The sequence below is a fragment of the Nuphar pumila genome, chromosome 3 (genome assembly GCF_984573655.1).
Source record: "Nuphar pumila chromosome 3, dmNupPumi1.hap1.1, whole genome shotgun sequence".
Classification (NCBI taxonomy): domain Eukaryota; kingdom Viridiplantae; phylum Streptophyta; class Magnoliopsida; order Nymphaeales; family Nymphaeaceae; genus Nuphar; species Nuphar pumila.
In genome coordinates, this window is record NC_143251.1 from 145,089,524 (window position 1) to 145,109,270 (window position 19,747).

Genomic DNA, 19,747 nt, shown 5'->3' on the forward strand with positions numbered 1-19,747 from the left:
AAACACAAATGCCATCAAGATGAATCTTTGTTTAGGGAGCAGAAATTTGGTTCTTTGATTCTAATTGAGGGAGAAGTTGCAGATAGAAGAGGGAAAGAAAAGTGGGCCCATCCATGGGCATCTGATTCGTACAGATCAACGGCATCCAAAGGACCGTCGAGCACACTCTGACCCGATCCCATCTCTTTACAACGTTCTCACACGTGGCATGAAACTACGCGTGGGACTTATCTTCTGGATATAATCAATGTCGTACAAAGTAGTTAATTATACAAAGCCTTCGCCCGATCTGTTTGGAAGAGACAGAAAAACCCGGGTTTGTTTTTGTGACTTTTGTCCCTCCTCCCTCCCTCGTCGCTCTCCCGCTGCCTCGCTTTCTCCTTCACCGATGCACGATCCCTGTGTTTGACCATCCCGTCTGGATCTTTCTCTCTCTATCTCTCGAAGTTAGGGTTAGGGTTTCCCTTTGAGCGCCCCTTTCGCCCTCCATTTTTGACGAGAGGCGCAGCACCCAATGCCGAAACCGCGCGATTCTTTGAGGTCGATCGTTGGGTTCAAACGGGATCGGAATTCTCAATCCACGTACAATTCTTAGGGCCGTGGAAAAATTGGGAGGCCGTCGAGTGTCTCGGACTCGGCTCCTTGAACGCGATGGATGCTCGTAGCGGTAATTGTTTCTATACCCATTACGCTTGAGGCGATCCGATGGGATCAATCTGCGTTTTAGTCGTCGATCTTTTTTCGCGGGATCCGATTGGAATTTTTGTTATCGATCGCAGTCGTCTTGAGTTTTCTTGTGAAATTCGTAGGATTGGGCACATCGTGATCGCTGGTTAGAGTGGTGCGATGTCTGGTGCGGGGTTAGATTGTGGATCTGATATTGTTTGTCACTGAGATTGGCGCTTTGCGTACGATCTTTACTGCAGAAAGTTTAATGATTGATGCAACGCGCATTATTTGATATATTTAGTTCGTTTCGATTTGTGGATGATTGTGATGGATGGATTTTACTCACTCGGATTACCGGTCAGGATGGCCGGATGTGTAGATTGGGATTCGATTTATATCAAGATCTCTTTCTCACTAAAATTGGTACTTAACGTCGTGTTTCTAGTTATAGAAGCTTGTGATGACTTACTCACTTAAAGATTAACACAAGGCAATAGCTATTATTTGGTACTCACTACTGCCTCGTTGCTGTGCTGAGTACAAAGACACACACACACACACACACACACACACACTCACACACACACTCTCTCTCTCTCTCTCTCTCTCTGAACGACTTGCCGGTGTATATCGTTTTGTTTTATTTCGTATGTGCATTTCGAATTATATTCATTAGTATCTCCATGGTTTACCACAGTTGGCCGTTCGAGAGAAACCTCTGTAGTTGTTATTGTTCTAGAGACGGACGAGGTGTTCATTATCACTAGCTTGTCGACCAGGAATGACACTCAGGTTATCTATGTGGATCCAACAACTGGTGATTTGTGCTACACCGGGAAGATGGGCCATGACCTCTTTGTTTCTGAAAATGAAGCTTTGAACTATGTCACTGATGGGTCAAGGTGGCTTTGCAAGAGTACAACATATGCCAGGGCAATTATGGGTTATGGGGCATTGGGAAACTTGGGACTGCTTCTTGTCGCAGCGAAGGTCACAGCCACCATCCCAAATATGCCTGGTGGTGGATGTGTATACACGATCGCAGAGAGCCAGTGGATTAAGATCCAGCTTCGGAATCCACACCTACAGGGTAAAGGGGAATTGAAGAACATACAAGAGTTAACAGAGCTCGACTTGGATGGGAAGTACTATTTCTGTGAAACAAGAGATATCACCAGACCTTTCCCAAGCAAATTTTCATTACAGAATCCAGACTTAGAATTTGTATGGAACAACTGGTTATCGCTGCCATTCAATAACATTGGGCTTCCTCAACATTGCGTCGTCCTTCTGCAGGTTTTCCCTCATCTTAGGGTGTCCTTTTTTCTCATTGTTCAGTGTAAATTTCTCAATATTTTCTTACTGGTTCTGCATAACAGGATAAACTATGGTGCATAGATTTTTAAAGCAGCTTGATTCAATTTGCAACATTTTGATAGAATGTCTATCTTTCACAGGGTATAATTGTTGTATATTGTGTATTGCATGTCTTAGAAAGTAATTTGGAAAAGAGAGCTACTTCATTTGTCGTGGTTAATGTAAATAGAGCAATACATAGCAATTCAATAGCTGCTCATGGTGCATATTTGTCAGATAGTTGTCATTGCCGGTATCATAATAAGAGTGACATTGTCCTACTAAGCATTAGTTATTCTTAACTGATTTTGAGCTGAAATTGCCTGGATTTCTTCATTTAAGATTCAACTGAAATGGGTTATTTCCGTTTCCCTTGCATATGCAGGGATTTGCGGAAAGCAAACCTTTTGGAGTTTCTAATCAGCAAGAGCTTACAGTTGCTCTTACAGCACGAAGAAGTAGACTTCATCCTGGCACTCGTTACTTAGCACGTGGTTTGAATGCATGTTCTGGTACAGGTATGGGGTGCTTACTGGTTGGTCTTGTCAAAGATTCCCAGGGTTAAAATTGTCATGCTTATATGAACAAGAGTATTGGTTGAAATGAAACATGTTCAACTGTAAGCCTTAGAAAGTGAATGGTTGCGCCTCGGCAAATTATCACACACAGTCATTACTTCCTAGGTTCAACCTGCATCTTTTCCTTCATATTCTTTTGGGTTGTTGGTACTCTATATTGTATATATTTTTAGTTGCTTAACATTATTAGGTCGGTTCTTTTTGGTACTTGGGATTGCTGTTCATATAGTGGCAAACTTTTGTTATCAATGACTTCCTTTAATTCTTATCATGGAAGGTTTTCTATCTTTTGACCGTATAAATTTGTCAACCTTACAAGCATCTTTGTGCTGTAGTCATCCCACCTTGTTATGGGATTATCCTCACTTGATTGTTTTGGTGGCTTACTGAATGAGATACTCATGCTAGAGTAGAGAGTCTAGTGCTTGGGAAGCATCTTTCCAGTGGTATCTAATACAGACAGTAAGAGGTGGTGCTGAGCTTGTGTGAGTAATATTTAGCTCATCTTTGGACTCCACGGCAATAAGCTGAAGGGGTGGATTTTGGCTTACCTGTATCTCCTGTATTGGTCATCAAGTTGCTTTGTTTTTCATGTTGAAAGTCTTTTAACATAATCAATATCAACTCATCATAAGAATACTATTTTCCTTCTGGCAATCATAAACTACAAAGCCTGCATTAATTTTTTGTTGATAGTTATCTGTCTCCCTCAGATGTTGACAGTCTATGATGATTTTGAACGCAGTAATTATGGTTGTAGAAATGATGTACCATCCATATACCTTTTGACAGGTAACGAAGTTGAATGTGAGCAACTTGTTTGGGTCTCAAGGAATGCTGGCCAAAATGTTCCATTTACCACATATATTTGGCGAAGAGGGACTATCCCAATCTGGTGGGGTGCAGAGTTGAAGATCACTGCTGCTGAAGCAGAAATCTATGTTGCTTCAAGAAACCCATATGGAGGGAGTTTGCAATATTATCAGCGATTAAGTCGGCGATATGGTTCCAGAAACTTGGATGCAACCATCAATGTCAATCAAAAGAAAACACCCTTTGTCCCCATTATCTGTGTTAATTTACTTAGAAGTGGTGAAGGAAAGTCAGAGGCAATCTTGGTTCAGCATTTTGAGGAATCTTTAAATTATATAAGATCTACTGGAAAACTACCATACACACGAATCCATCTAATAAATTATGATTGGCATACCAGTGTTAAATTAAAAGGAGAACAACAAACAATTGAAGGGCTCTGGAAACTTCTTAAAATGCCTACTACAACCGTTGGGCTTTGTGAGGGAATGTATGTTTCGTCACTGCGGCAAGGTGAGGATGATCAAGGCGCAGTAGTTCGTTGTGGTGTCTTCCTGGGTGCATTCAGTTTAAGGTCATTTCAGAATGGGGTCATACGTTATAACTGTGCTGATTCATTGGACCGGACAAATGCGGCAAGTTATTTTGGGGCTCTTCAAGTTCTTGTTGAGCAATGCAGAAGGTTAGGTCACTCGCTTGACAGTAACTGGGGCTCAGGCTTTCAACTAGGTAACAGATTTTCTAGCCAGGGGAATAATGGATATACTGGCCCTTTACCACCTGGTTGGGAGAAACGTTCTGATGCTGTAACTGGAAAAACATATTACATAGATCATAATACAAGGACTACTACATGGGAGCATCCCTGTCCAGATAAACCCTGGAAGTGGTTTGATATGACATTTGAAGAATTCAAAAGATCTACACTGCCTTCTCCTATCACTTTGCTTGCTGATCTTTTTCTTCTTGCTGGTGATATCCATGCAACACTATATACTGGTTCTAAAGCTATGCATAGTCAGATCATTCATATATTCAATGATGATTCTGGAAGTGGAAGGTTCAAACAATTCTCTGCTGCACAGAATATGAAAATAACTCTTCAACGGAGATATCAGAATGTGATTGTGGACAGCTCACGGCAGAAGCAGTTGGAGATGTTTCTTGGAATGAGACTCTTTAAGCATCTTCCATCAGTTCCAAGGCATCCATTGAAAGTATGTTTTATCTTATGTTGTTCATCTGTAATTCGGAAAATAGAAGCTGTAACCTAATTAGTTTGACTTATTGGTAGGACATTAGTGAAGGCATATTTTGTGATTATATTAGACAAACTGCAGTATTTTCTACTTAATTGATTTCTTGTCTTGCATTAAATTTCATCCATTTATTGAAAAACATTAAATGAAGTCATGGCAGGACAATTTTATTATCTAATCTAATAATTGCTATAGAAAGAGTGGTGTTGCCATTCTCTCTTTTCCCTTTTGACTTTCATTATTTAATCTACTGAAAAAATAATGAGAGAAAATTGGCTTAAAGCTTGATTCTTTCACATGATTCTACTATCATGTGAAACCCAAATCTTGTGAGATTTTGTTTCTCTTCCTCACATTCGAAACAAATGCCCCAAAAATCTCTTTGCTCACATGGAGAACTAATTGACTTTAATTTTTGAAGTTGATGGGGGTTGTCTACATTGTATTTTTCTTGTATCTATGATATTTCTTCAATGCATTGTTGATGCATGACCAATTGATATCATTATCATGGGTACTATTTCTTTTATTCTTTTTATCTATGTACAAACTTTTGCATGAAAAGCATAAGACTAATCATCCCAAGTTTCTCAACCAGTAACATGAAGAAAGAACCAACACAATCAAAATAAGAAACACAAACTATGTGTCATGACCTTTGTATTGTTTCTGGTTTGTCCTAGACAATCATGTTTGGTCTTGAAAGCATGTTAAGATGACTGTTCTTATCATCTCGATATAATGTGATATTCAGGGATCTTTCTTCAAAATAAAAAGAGTAATCTATGAAAATCTGCCCAACTTATTAGCTTTTTACAGAAAACCAACAATCTTTTCAGCTATTTTTTTTTTTCATTTATGTTTCAAAGGCATACTTGGTCCTAAAATCATTAAGTTGATGTTTGTTTAGTCAAACAAAATGACTGAAATTCCTCATTATTAATTGTTTAATAAAAATCATAAGTTGAATTATTTCATCAAAGAATAACAACAATGTTATTTTACACCTCAAACAGGTATTTGGAATGCATTCGGATAAAGCATGTGGTAAATGTAATAACTAAAATGTTAAGCAAAATTCTGTAAATAATTGATAAGTTAAATTGCTTTTTGTAAAATACTAAAAAAACAAGAGGAATGCAAAAGTTTGGTGTTGAGGATGAGTTCCCAAGATATAGAAGGTATGCTTCCAAAGTCTTTGTTTCTGGGCACCCAACATGCCTTTGGCAATGACTCTGAGCCCTCATATATTGTTGTATGCACTTTTAGCCCCTGATACAATGCGATCCACACTTTTATTATTGCACAGATAGGGAATGTTTGGTGTAGCACCTGTACATTGTGAACTTGATTGGAATAGTTTTGTCCATGAGGCCATGTTATTCCAATTAACTATCAGTCATTTCCTATTTCACTTTTGACATCCGTATACTTGATTCAACTTGTGCTGAATATTTTTTAACTTGTATGTAAGACATGTTCATGTGGTCACCATGCATTACCTCGTCAATGTTAAGTGCCATCCATATCTATAGGCACCTTTCTTATAGCCAATCTTCTTTTTTCAAGCTTGGGACAATACATAAGAAATCAGGAGCAAGCTTAACATGTTGGAAAATTATCTTCATCCAGCTGTGTTATGAAAAATCAGCCCTGAGAACTATTCCTGCAGCTGTTATGAAAATGACTCCTCAAAACATCCACCTGATTCTGTTATATATAAAAAAAAGTACACTGACTTCATAAGCTGGGTGAGTGATGATGCGAAGTTGACTTTTTCATTCTATTTTAGGTCAAAGCATCACTGCTCTCTATTTTTTCTTGTTCATAAGGCTTGCGCTAAAGAAGTCATCGGATTCACCTTGGTCAGTTGTGGAGGACCAATACGAAGGATGGTGACAACTGAGATTGGTTGCCTGCAGTTCTGTTTTTTTGGGCATTTTTATTTCTACTGCATGGCTGTTATTTGATTTCAAAGTTTTTACTTCTTCATGGAGATTATATGTTCTCAAAGTCTTTATACTTCAATTTTGGAGAGTATTTTTTACATGTATGCATTGGGCTATTTTTGCTGTTGTTGTTAGTGAAGATAAATCATGATCAATTTTGTTGAAGATATTTGAGGAATACAAAACTAATGATTATTAAAACTTTCTCTGCCATGTGCACCTTGATATTTTCACCAATGTTGTCAATTGCATTTTCTGTTCATAAGGGAAATGTTGATCGTGAAAGCATAGTTGTTTCAAGAGGGGTATGTGTGTGTGTGTGTGGTTCTGTTTTGTTGTGCAATTAAGCATCATCTGCACTATCTTCTGTATTTGTGTACTCTCTGTGTGCGTGTGTGTGCGTTCAAGTGCACGGTCTTTGTGGTTTTTAGTCATCAAAGAATAATTATGGAACAAGGTAGGAGTATTTATTAATTGTTAGTTTCATTCATTTCTATGCATATTCGAGAGACCTCTCTCTTTGTAGTTTAATGTTCAATCTGTTTTGCCCTAACACATCCGTCCAAGTATCTACTTTTTTGTAAAGAAGCACTAATATTAGTGCTAATCAAGTCTACTAAGGACTTGATAATAATATTCTCTCATAAACAATGCACTAAGGCAAAAAATATCATAAAAATCACTAAGACATGTAAAATTATTGAGTCTTTATTATAAGAACTCCTCACAAAAGCTCACTTTACAATGGGGCCAAAAGCCCAATATATATACAGACTGAAAAAGGCTGTAGCCGTTGGGCATCTCCAATGGCTGGTCAACCCAAAAATAAAAAATAAAACAAAAAAAAATGAAAAGAAAGGAAAGGAAAGAAATGAAAATACAAAACATAATTTAAAAGAGGGCTCCACCTATATACGATATATACTTTCAATATATATATATAGAGACATATTCTTACATAAATAGATTATGAAGAGTATGTATAATTGTATATGCATATGCATATGCATATGCACATATACATACATATGTAGTTAAGTATATACGTATGTACAACATTAATTTCTAACAATCCTCCTCAAACTTACGGTGCAATCACCAAAAGTTTGTCAAGAAGAAAATTGAATCTTGGCGAACAAAGAGTCTTGATGAAGAAATCAACAAGTTGATATTTTGATGTCACATATGGGAGGTCAATTGTCTTTTTTAAGTATTCTTCACGAACAAAATGACAGTCCATTTCTATATGCTTAGTCCGTTCATAAAATGTGTGATTCCGAGCAATGTGTATATAACTCTTGTTGTCACAGTATAATCTCATAGGATTTTGAAGATGAACTCCCATATCTGCAATTAGTTGTTTGAGCCACACGATCTCCATGGTGGTGGTGGCCATTGCTCTATACTCAGCTTTTGTGGATGATGACACTTTTTGTTGTTTTTTGCACTTTCACGAAATTAGGGATTCCCCTAAAAATACAAAAAAACCCGTTGTTGAACGCATGTTATTCGAATCTCCTCCCTAATCAACATCAGAGTAAGCAATAAGATCAAATGATGAAGAAGAGGATAGAAAGACTCCCTTATTGATGGTGCCTTTAATGTATTTGATGATTCTCATGACTGCACCCATATGAGCTGATGTTGGAGTATGCTAGAACTGACTGACCACATGAACTGCATGAGCTATATCAGGTCTTTTTATACTTAGATACATGAGAGATTCAACCAGTTGTCTGAATGGAGTTGGATTGTCCAAAGGAACCCCATCATCAGTTTGTATCTTCGTTTCAACAATCTCTGGAGTGTCAACAACTTTGTCATCTGACAGTCCTGACCTGTCAATGATATCTGAAGCAAACTTTGTTTGTGACAATATATATCCCTTGTTAGAGTATAAAACTTCTATTCCAAGAAAGTATGTTAAAAAACCAAGACCAGTCATTTCAAAAGTGTTTTTCAAAAACTGTTTTACTTTTTTAATTTCTTCTTTGTCACTCCCTGTAATCAACATATCATTAACATATAGAAGAAGAATTATAATACCTGCAGAAGAATTCTTGACAAACAAAGTTGTGTCAGTATAGCAAGGTTTAAAACCATACTTTGTAATAACATTGTTAAATGTGTCAAACCATGCTTTAGGTGCTTGTTTAAGTCCATAGAGGGCTTTTCTTAATCTAAGCACTTTGCCTTTAGAAACTAACAACCCAGGTGGAACATCCATATATACTTCCTCATTAAGATTGCCATTTAAAAAGGTATTCTTAACATCTATTTGAAATATATTTCAATTTTTAACAACTACAATGGCCACAAGAATTCTAATGGTTGTCATTCTGGTAACATAAGCAAAGGTTTCTTCATAGTCTACTTCATACTCCTGAGAATATCCTTTAGCAACTAACCTGATTTTATGTCTCTCCAAGGAACCATCACTATTTGTCTTGACTTTGAAGACCCATCTATAACCTATGGTTTTCTTCCTAGGAGGTAAATTTAGGATTTTTCAAGTATCGGCACCTTATAATGCATTTAGTTCAATACACATGACCTTTTCCCATTCAGGAAGATTTTTGGCTTCATTGTAACTGGAAGGTTCAAAGTATGAATGAATGGCTAAAAGGCATGCCCTGTGTCTAGGAGAGGAGTAATAGGAAACAAATCTATTGGGAATTCGTGGAGTTCTCTCAGATCTACGAATGGTAATTTGTTCGGAGGGAGCTTCTAATGATTCGTGAGTATTTAGATTTTTCGTGGGTATGTTTCTATTCCTTCTAATGTATACTATTGGTTCAATTGTTGTTTCTCTTTCAATAGAAGGCTCTATAGAAGTGACTTGACTATCATCATCCCCATAATAGAGAGTAGTTTAAACATGAATGAGTAATCAACATTTACATTTTGTGACAAACATCCTTCAAATCCATTTTCATTTTCAACGAAATTAACATTCCTTGAGACAAGAAGTTTATCATTTTTGATATCATAACATTTAAATCCTTTTTGTGATTCAGAATAGCCAATGAAAGCACAAGGAATAGCCTTGGAAGATAATTTGTCTCCTTTATCATTTAAAACATGACACTTGCAACCAAAGATTCTAAGTCTTTGATAATCAGGTTTATACTTAAATAATTTTTCAAAGGGAATTTAATTTGATAAAGATTTTGAGGGCATCCTATTGATAAGATATACTAAGGTTAGGGCAACTTGGGTTCAAAAGTTTTTGGGAACATTTCTGGCAATAAGTAATGTCCTTGTAGTTTCTATAATATGTCTATGTTTTCTTTCTGAAATTTCATTTTGTTGAGGAATTGTAGGACACGATCTTTGGTGCAAAATTCCTTCATTTTCTAAAAATTGTTTAAAATCATTTGATAAATACTCTCCCCTAGAGTCCGTTCTTAGGATTTTAATCTTGCTTTCAAATTGAGTTTTGATCATATTATAAAAAATTTTGAAGGACGTAAACACATCAGATTTAAATTTAAGAAAATAAATCCAACAATATCTAGTATAATCATCAATGAACACAACATAATAGGAGAATCCTCCTTTAATTACTAATGGAGCAAGACCCCGCACATCCTAATGGACCAACTCAAAAGGCATGAAGGAATAAAAAGTCGTTTGTCCAAAAGGCAAAGATATCATTTTTCCAAGTATGCATTCCTTACATTCAAAATTGTCTTTGCAAAGATCTTTAGTTACATGTACAAAATTTAATTTCCTTAGATTTGGATGACCAAGTCTATGATGCCAAACTTTGATATCTTTTGTTTGGGCAATGTTACAAAAAGGTTCTTTTGGAATACAAAGTGAATTCATGTAATAAAGGTCTCCTTGCCTAGAACCTTCTCCAATCAATTTTCTGGATTGACGATCCTGCACCTAACATTTGTTTGATGAGAATACAATATCACATCCATGATTCGAGATTTGAAAGACGGAAAGTAAGTTAAGGTGTAGTTTTGGTATAAATCTAACTTTTGGAACGTAAAACTTGTTGTATTTAGTCAAATCATTTTAAAAAATTTCAATACCCTTTATTTTCAAAGACGTTTCATCGGCAGTAGAAACAAAATATGCATTTGAGTTAGGTTGACATTCGGATAAAATGGACTTAAGTGGGGTCATGTGAAATGAAGCTCCAGAGTCAAGAAGCCAAGAGCACATACCGGGAGTTGGAGAACATGCAATGGCCGCCCCTGATGTAGATCCTTTAAATAATGGTTGTAGTGCCTCCGTTAATTGTGCCAATGACTTGGATAGATCTTTGAGGCTTATGATGTCTTCTTCTTGTTTTGATGGAGCCGTCACAACCCTTTTTTCATGTGGTCTATAGTCCTTTTTGAATCTAGGACATTGGGGTTTGATGTGACCGTGCTCATGACAATTATGACAAATTACTTTGTATTCTTTTCTATTTTGATTTTTATTGAAGTGAGGAGGCCTATAAGGCTTGATATGATTTTCCGGTTTGAAGGCGGCAAGAGCACAATCATCTTCTTGAGTAATACTAGGTGTAGCAAGAACATTATCACTCTTGCTCATATTAAGTCTAGTCTCTTCTCCACTAAGTTTAGTGAGAATTTCATGAATAGGAGGAGGTGATGAAGAAGATAATAAAGAGACCCTAGTTTGTTCAAACTCGGGTCTCAAACCATAAAGGAAGGCAAAAAGTCTATCTTCTTCAATTTGAGCCCTTCACATTTTAATATATTTTCCTTCTCATCTTGGTTCAAATTGCGCGAGTTGAGTCCAAATGGAAGCCAACTCCATAAAGTAGTCTCTAACATTCTTATCTCCTTGTTTGATGTTTCTAGCCTTTTTTTGGAGATAATACTTATAAGCCATATCTTTCTTGGTAAACATACCTTTAAGATATTTTCATGCTTCACTTGCCTTCTTGTAGCATAAAAGATTTGAGGCAATCTTGGTTTCAACCCGACTTAGCATCCAAGATAAATTTTTTGCAATTTTCATGTTCCATTCATCTAATTTTTTATAATATTCCTCTATTGCTTTTTCTCTTTCTTTTTCTTCAAGACTTGTTTCAACATTATTTTCACATATAGTAAGTTTAGGAGTAGGTTCCGAGATAGTACCTCTAACGTACCCCCATAATCATTGACCTTTTATGAATGTCTCCAAATGTCCCGCCCAAATGATGTAGTTGCTACCATCAAGCTTGAATGGTGGAACGAAATTGGAGTTGCTTGAGTTATGAGACAAGAATTCAGCCATATTGAAGAGGGAAGAATCACTATCAATAGAGGATCACTGGCACACTTTATGATGCAGCCACCAACACGCTTTATGAGAACCTCCACGAGAGAAAATAAGCAAAGTAGCCAACTCGGCTTTGATACCATGTAAAGATGCACTAATATTAGTGCTAATCAAGTCTACTAAGGACTTGATAATAATATTCTCTCATAAACAATGCACTAAGGCAAAAAAATATCATAAAAAGCACTAAGACATATGTAAAATTATTGAGTCTTTATTATAAGAACTCACAAAAGCTCACTTTACAATGGGGCCAAAAGCCCAATATATGTACAGACTGAAAAAGGCTGTAGCCGTTGGGCATCTCCCAACGTCTCTAAATAGAGCTGTTGAGAGGCAGCCCAACGGCTGGTCAAACAGTCAACCAAAAAATAAAAAAGAAAACAAAAAAATGAAAAGAAATGAAAGAAATGAAAATACAAAACATAATTTAAAAGAGTGCTCCACCTATATACGATATATACTTTCAATATATATATATATATATATATGTCTATATATAGACATACTCTTACATAAATAGATTATGAAGAGTATGTATATACATTTGCACATATACATACATACATATATAGTTAAGTATATACATATGTACAACATGAATTTCTAACATTTTTATGTCTCAATGTGTTTGACACTCTGAAACTGTATTTAATTGACACCCATATCCATGTCTAGGTGACAGTCTAATAATAATGTCCATCTGAACTTTAGTTAAGAAAAAGCAAACAGAAGGGACCTCTATTGCAAATAATTTCTGGATAAAGACTGTCTGGGCGCCTGGTCTTTGTTTTGAGGATTTATTTTTCTTTTTGTGCATTTTGAATAGTTGATGTTTTTCAGTTGATTCTCTAGATCATATGATTGAACCAATGTTCATCTCTATTTTTGTCTTTGGCTTTCTTCACTTTGTGGTAACAGTTTCTTACTTGACACAGGTATTGTCTCGACCATCTGCGTGTTTTTTGAAACCGATTCTGAATATGTTCCCTGGTACCAATGATGTAGCTGATCTACTCAGTTTCAGGAAGAAAGATCTGATATGGGTAAGTGATTGAGTCTGTGTTTCTAGGTGCTAGGTTAACCTTAGTCTTGTAGATTTGCCTCCTGAATAAGGGAAATTTCCATCAACGTACATGGAAGCTGATTGCTTGCTTATAATGGATTGCTGAAGCAAATGCATCATAACATTTTCAGGTCTGCCCACCTGCTGCAGACATTATCGAAATTTTCATATACCTTCGAGAACCTTGCCATGTTTGTCAGCTTCTCTTGACCATTTCACATGGAGCAGATGACTCCTCCTTTCCAGCTACAGTTGATATCCGAACAGGATGCAGTGTGGATGGGCTTAAGCTCGTGCTTGAGGTGGGTGCTTTGTGGTTGTTTTGATTGTTTTATCCAATTTGTTCTGTCCAAATGGAGGTCATGCTATTTTGTGTATGAAACTATGCTTCATTATTGATCCTGGTTGTATTTCTGTCCTATTTTCACTTTTCATATTAGTATTAATTACAATACTATGTTCAGGACGTGGATGTGTGAGGTGCAAAGTACTTTATGGTTGTTAGTTTTGCTGCAATGCAGGGAGTAACTATACCTCAATGTCCAAATGGGACAAATATGGTGATACCCTTGTCAGGTGCAATCAACTCAGAGGATATGGCTATTACAGGTGCAGGCGCACGGCTTCAGTCTCAAGAAAAGTCTTCCAATTCATTGTTGTATAGTTTTGAAGAATTGGAGGGAGAGTTGAATTTCCTTACCCGTGTTGTTGCACTTACATTTTATCCTGCAGCTTCTGGGAGAATCCCTATAACTCTTGGTGAGGTACAAAGCTGAGTTTAATATTGTTGATTAATTCTTCTTTATTTATTGTCATTATTGCTTATGCTACTCTTTTCATGTGTTTGGCTAAAAATTGATTGGTATTTGAGAGAGGATGGATGGAAAGGAATTAGGAAATCAGCTACATTCTTTAATCTCTGCCTAAGAGAAAATGACCAAACGAAAATGCTAAAACTAAAACTGCATCTTTTGAGAAGAGAAAGGCGGTAACAATAACTGATGGTGATAATATTGGTGGATGTAGTGGTGATCACTATTATGTGGTGGTGGTGGTGGTTGCAAGGAAATGGAATTAAAAAGGGCAATGGATATTATGATAATGGTGGTGACGATGATGGAGAGAAAATGGTGATTTTGATGGTGATGGTGATGATATGGTAGTGATGAAGGTTAATGATGTATGAAAAAAATGATGATCATGATGTGGTGATGACATTCATATAGATAATAACACCGATGCTGATCAAAGAAAAATGATGATGGCTATGAGGAAAGTAATGTTATCAATGATAATATAAATGATGGTGAATAATAATATGATAAGTAAATGATGGTTAACTGTATAAAAAGATGATGATGAAGCAGAAAAGGATGGTTAGGTGAAGATCATGATGATGGCAAAGATGGTACTGAGTGTGTGTCCAAAACTAGAAAAGGAAGTCCTTTTCTTTCCCTCCCCCCACACGCACACACAACATCCCTCCATCATGATCATGTGAGATGAAGAGACTGTAATGAAACTCAAGTGCACAAGAGAGATGCCACAAGGGGCTATAAAGAGTGCACAACCACACAAGTAAGAAGCTACTAATGGGCAAGATACAAAGAGCCACAAAGGGCTAAGCACAATGCTCACAAAGAGTAACAAGAACACAAAAAATAATCAATGTTGTATTGAAAAAATGCTAAGAAAAACTTAGAATAGGTGAGGGGCTAACAGCCCGTATTTATACAGCAAAAGGACCAAGGGGGGCTCCCATAGGGTCGTTGGGAGCTCCCCAACGGTCATATTTATGACCGTTGGGAAGAGTCCCAACGACTCTATGGTTAATGACCATATAGCCCTTGGTCAAACAATGAAAAGAAAAGAAAAGAAAAGAAATAGAAAAAAAAGACAAAAACAGTCCCTAGTGCACTGTTCAAATTACAAAGGGGTAAAAAGACAAAAATGCCCCTGGTGGGCATGAAAAATTACAAAACTGCAAAACTATACATACATACATTCATTTTAATAGAGACAGATCACAAACTTGTGGTTTATGAACCTTTCGTCATCTAAATACCCTTTCAAAAGAAATTGTGTAGTGTCTTCAAAACTCTAAATAGTCTTGGAAAATAAAGTTATGAAAAAATCATCAAAAATGAATTAATGTTAAACCATAGTATCAAAAGTGTCTTGCAAATGGAGCTGTAGAAAATGACATCATAATCTCATCACTGGCCTCTTTGTGGGAATTTTTCATCATATGAAGTGAAGAAAAAAATAAAATAAAACTTTTGGGTAATTTCCCTTCCTTTTCTCTTATTTATTTTTAATGCTGTGAATAAAACATGATTGATTACTTCAATATGTTGTTTTTGCTCATGTGAATTCATGTCATATAGTGTTTGTACTTGGTGATATGAGTAATAGATTTTTTCACTCATGCAGATTGAGGTACTTGGAGTTGCTCTTCCTTGGAGAGATATATTTGTTAACAAGGGCCCTTATCTGAAGCTTATTGAGATCGAAAAGAAATGTCACAAGAGCACAAACCCATTTTTGTCTGATTCAGAAGTCAGTGCCTTTGACACTTCATTGCCCATTCAAAATTCCTCAGTCGTATGCCAGCCAAATGGATTATTACCACATGGATTCGATCTTCTGAGTGGAGATTTTGTATGTTCACAACCTTCTCCCCAAGCTGATCTGCAAGGGACTACCGTTCAAGTTGGATCTGGTGATTTGCTTGATTTCTTTGGAGATGGCCTAGTTGAACAGAAGGGTTCTGAGCAAGATTACAAGTCATCTTCTCTGTTGCAAGATGCAGCATCTGAAAATGAAACTTCAACGCAGCACTATTTGAGTTGTTTCAGAAACCTTTGTGGTCCTAAGATGGTAATAGATGCTAATTCATTGTGTTTATACTCTTGAAGATTTCTTTATCAAGCATCTTTTCTAGCTATGATCAAACTATCTTCTTTATATGTTGGAATTTATAGATTCATTTTGTGGAACCTCTTTATTGTTAAGTGTTTGCTACTAGGAGCAGGTACATTTGGATTTTCAATATATATTTAGTTGTATTTTGGTAATTAACTGAACTTGATTTTGACCTGCAATGTAGAGCATGAACTTGCTTATACAGTTTATTAAACATCTATATAGATGACAATGACAAGAATCTTACAAGGCAAGGGTTACAAAAATGCTGGCAGCGAAAGGTGGATGCTGTATTCCACTCCTAGCTAGGGGTGGACTGGAACTGAGCCTGATATAATTGGTTGGCCTTGATATGTTGTAGTCAGAGAACCTGTTCAGGTCATAAGGTCTGATTCTGAAATTGGGCCTGGTACATGTTGGGTTGGGTCAAGGTCCATGTCGACCATGTTATGTGTATGTTTGCATGCATGTGTGTTTGTCTGTGCATGGGCATGAAAACTCACCCAATCTGTGTTGGTTGAATTTCTGCAATCTTGGGTTATCAAACTATAATACAAAACACTATTGTTTCCTAGCTTTTATCACCTGCCTGTTTTTTGTCAAAAGTTATTTCTCTGTGCTCGGTGTCTTATATAGGCTCAGATTTAGGTTAACTGGGTTACATCTAGCTGGTTACTGGATCCAATTTGAACCAGATCACATATTGGACGAAACTGACCCTACAGTTAATTGGGTTGGGGTCAGTGCAAGACTGTCATCATTGGGTTGGTTTGATCCACCTGGCCCACTTTCACCTATCTCTCTCCATTTGTTATTTCATATGTTGTTTAACTTATGAAGATAGTGTTTATTTAGCTTTCCAGTTTTGGCTGGGGCAGAAATGCTGTCATATTTATGGTTTTCATGCTAAGAGCATGTAGCCCTGACCTGACCTATATGAGCTATTCTTATTTCTTTTCCCATCTCCTCCCTTCATACCTTCTCCCCTATCTGTCTGAGTTTTTTCTACTGTGTCATTATTATTATTATCAATGATAACAATAATAATGATGATGATGATGATGATGATGATAATAATAATAATAATCTAAACATTTATTATTATTATTATTATGACTTGATTCTGACCTTCACTCAATTTCAGTAACCTCTTAGCTCCCCAGTTTCCCAGTCAAGTATCTGATATTATTAGGATGTTTGTTGATCCACCTTGGGCCTAACCTAACTGTTTATTGACATGGAAAAGACCATTGACTCATTGCAGGCATTCAGTCCTTCACTACGTGACGTATCCTTTATGCAAAATGCAACGTGATCATCTACCAAGATCTCGGGCATGTCTATGATAAATTTAAGTGATTTTCTTTTTTTCTTGTGGTCCAATCTGGTGTGAGCTTCTTCTCGTTTTGATTTTCATGGTAACTAGTTGTCTTCATTTTTTTTCTACTTTGGAATATGCAAATGCAACATGATCACCTTCCAAGATGTCCATGGCCAATCTGTGATAAATTTAAGTGCTTCTTGTGGTACAATCTGGTTTCAGATTCCTCTCATTTTGATTTTCATGGTAAATAGTTGTCTTCATTTTTTTCTGCTTTGGATTGTTACATGTGTCACATGTGCTTTTTGACATTTAATTCTTCAGTCGAGGGTTGAGGTCGATATTTATTCAGTTTACCAATCTATTAGCTGACAAAGTCAATACGATGGATATGTTACTTTTCAGGTCAGCAAACTAGACTTTTTACAAGCAATGAAACTTGAAATTGAGCGATTCCGTCTAAATTTATCTGCTGCAGAAAGGGATAGAGCTCTCTTATCCATCGGTGTTGATCCTGCAATGTTAGATCCAAACAGACTAGTCAGTCTTTCAGATATGGGTCGATTGTGCAAAGCTGCAAATAGTCTTGCTTTGTTGGGACATACTGTCTTTGAGGACAAGATTGTAGCTTCTATTGGCCTTGAGGCAGAGGAGGATTGTACTGTAGATTTCTGGAATATAGCTGGAACTGGGGAATCCTGTTTAGGTTCTGGTTGTGAAGTTTGTTTTGATGCACAAAACCGTTTGCAGCCCTTGAAGGTTCCTTTTGCAGGTTCTTTGTCGCTTCTGATGTGTTCTCTTTGTCAAAGAAAGGTATGCAAGGTTTGTGCTGCTGGCAGGGGAAGTACTTTACTTGTAAATACTAATCAAATGGGGGCAACACAGTTTAATGGTTTATCTAGCTCCAGTGGATCTAGCCATGGTGGGCAAACCGATGGAAATTCAGCCAACCGTGCCATTATGCTTGATGGCATTTTATGTAGATCATGCTGTCCTGGTATCGTTGTTGATGCATTGGTTTTGGACTATATTAGAGTTCTAAGTAGCTTACGAAGAAGGGCACGGGCAGATGATGCAGCCGTACAGGCCTTAAGGAAGGTGTTAGATCCTTGTGTAAAAGATCATGCATATGCTGTAATACATGAACTTGGATATCGGCAAGGTGTTGAACTAAACAAGAAGCAGTTAAAGAATTTACTCAGCCAAGAAGAATCACTTGCTGAGTTTCCATCTGCAGCTTTTCTGTATTCGGTAATATTTCAAGCTCAACTGTTCTGGTAATTGAATTGTGTTGTGAACTAATGATCAATTTCTCCACCATGGACTATGTTTATGCCTTTTTTCTTTCCCAGCTGAACTTTCCTTCTGAGCATTCCAGGGTTTTCCCAGCTATATATTTCTTATTATGTTTTGATGGTGTTGAAATGATTCTCCAGCTTAGTTCTTTAAAAGATGTGGTTCTTCAGATGGTTATGATTTTCTTTGCTGTACTTTGGATTTACAAATTGCTGTGAATTAGTTGAACCAACTCTCTCTCTCTCTCTCTTGCTGCAATAGCAGTATATGCTGCTACATGCTCAATATTAGGTAGAGTGCAAGGAAAAATATAATGAAGTTATGTGAACACTTTAAAATTTCCTTCTGTGTTACAGAGTAAACAAAGAAACAACAAAAAACAATTAAGTAGTGAAAAGGTTAAAAGCAAGTTAGTCATGTCTATGACAATGGAAAGAAAAAAGGAAAAAGAAAGGCAAACCCCATGTCACAAGTCACAGTGCCACTAATACTATGCATGTAAATAAAATAAAGCCAAGTGTTCTCTCTCTCACGTAATAATTGGATGATTGCTCATGAGTGATCCTAACTCCTAATCATTGTTCTTATCATCATTATCTTCTTTCATTCACCACCCCCACCACCCCAAAAAAGAAAAAGAAAATCAACGTCTTTTTCTGTTAATATATATATGTATATATATACATATATATATATGTATATATATATATACTATGTCACATGGGTGCGGGCGCGGGCGCGGGTGTGGGTGCGGGGATTCGGCACTTCCAAAAAACCCGGGTGCGGGGGTGCGGCAGGGGCAAAAATGTAAAATATATATATATATATATATATAAAAAGGGGTCAGCTGCTGTCAGCTGTCAGCATTACTTTTTTTAAAAAAAAAAATCGCAGCCCATTTGGACAATTTTTTTTAAAAAAAAAAATCCAAAACAAGAATGGACTTAAATGATCCTGGGTGCGGTAGGGTTGACCGCACCCGGTGCCGCACCCGCACACGCACCCGCGTCGAGTCGCGTCGACGCGGGTGCGGCACCCTGCTAGCTGAATCCCTGTGACATAGTATATATACATATATATAATTTTCTGTTTATTCCTAGGGGTATTTTGGTCTTTTCACATGTAAATATAAGATGTTTTTTAAAACAACTTATTTTAGGTTTTATTTTCCTTTCTTTATTTTTTTACTTTCTTTTTCTTTTTTTTGAGAACCATTGGGG

General features: G+C 36.8%; 1 protein-coding gene across 2 annotated transcripts in view; it reads left to right on the forward strand.

Moving 5' to 3' along the window:
- Positions 1-291: 291 nt before the first annotated feature.
- LOC149844268 (putative phosphoinositide phosphatase SAC9) overlaps positions 292-19,747 on the forward strand; it is a 46,485-nt gene continuing 27,029 nt past the window's right edge. The window contains exons 1-9 of one of the 2 annotated variants that reach the window (XM_090000465.1): positions 292-667; positions 1,367-1,965; positions 2,411-2,543; positions 3,396-4,633; positions 12,858-12,965; positions 13,117-13,287; positions 13,507-13,749; positions 15,419-15,865; positions 17,637-18,482. In XM_090000465.1, coding sequence (XP_089856591.1) covers positions 652-667; positions 1,367-1,965; positions 2,411-2,543; positions 3,396-4,633; positions 12,858-12,965; positions 13,117-13,287; positions 13,507-13,749; positions 15,419-15,865; positions 17,637-18,482 — 3,801 coding nt within the window. In that variant the 5' untranslated portion in view covers positions 292-651. The remainder of the gene's footprint in view (positions 668-1,366; positions 1,966-2,410; positions 2,544-3,395; positions 4,634-12,857; positions 12,966-13,116; positions 13,288-13,506; positions 13,750-15,418; positions 15,866-17,636; positions 18,483-19,747) is intronic. The other variant, XM_090000466.1, reaches the window with a different exon arrangement.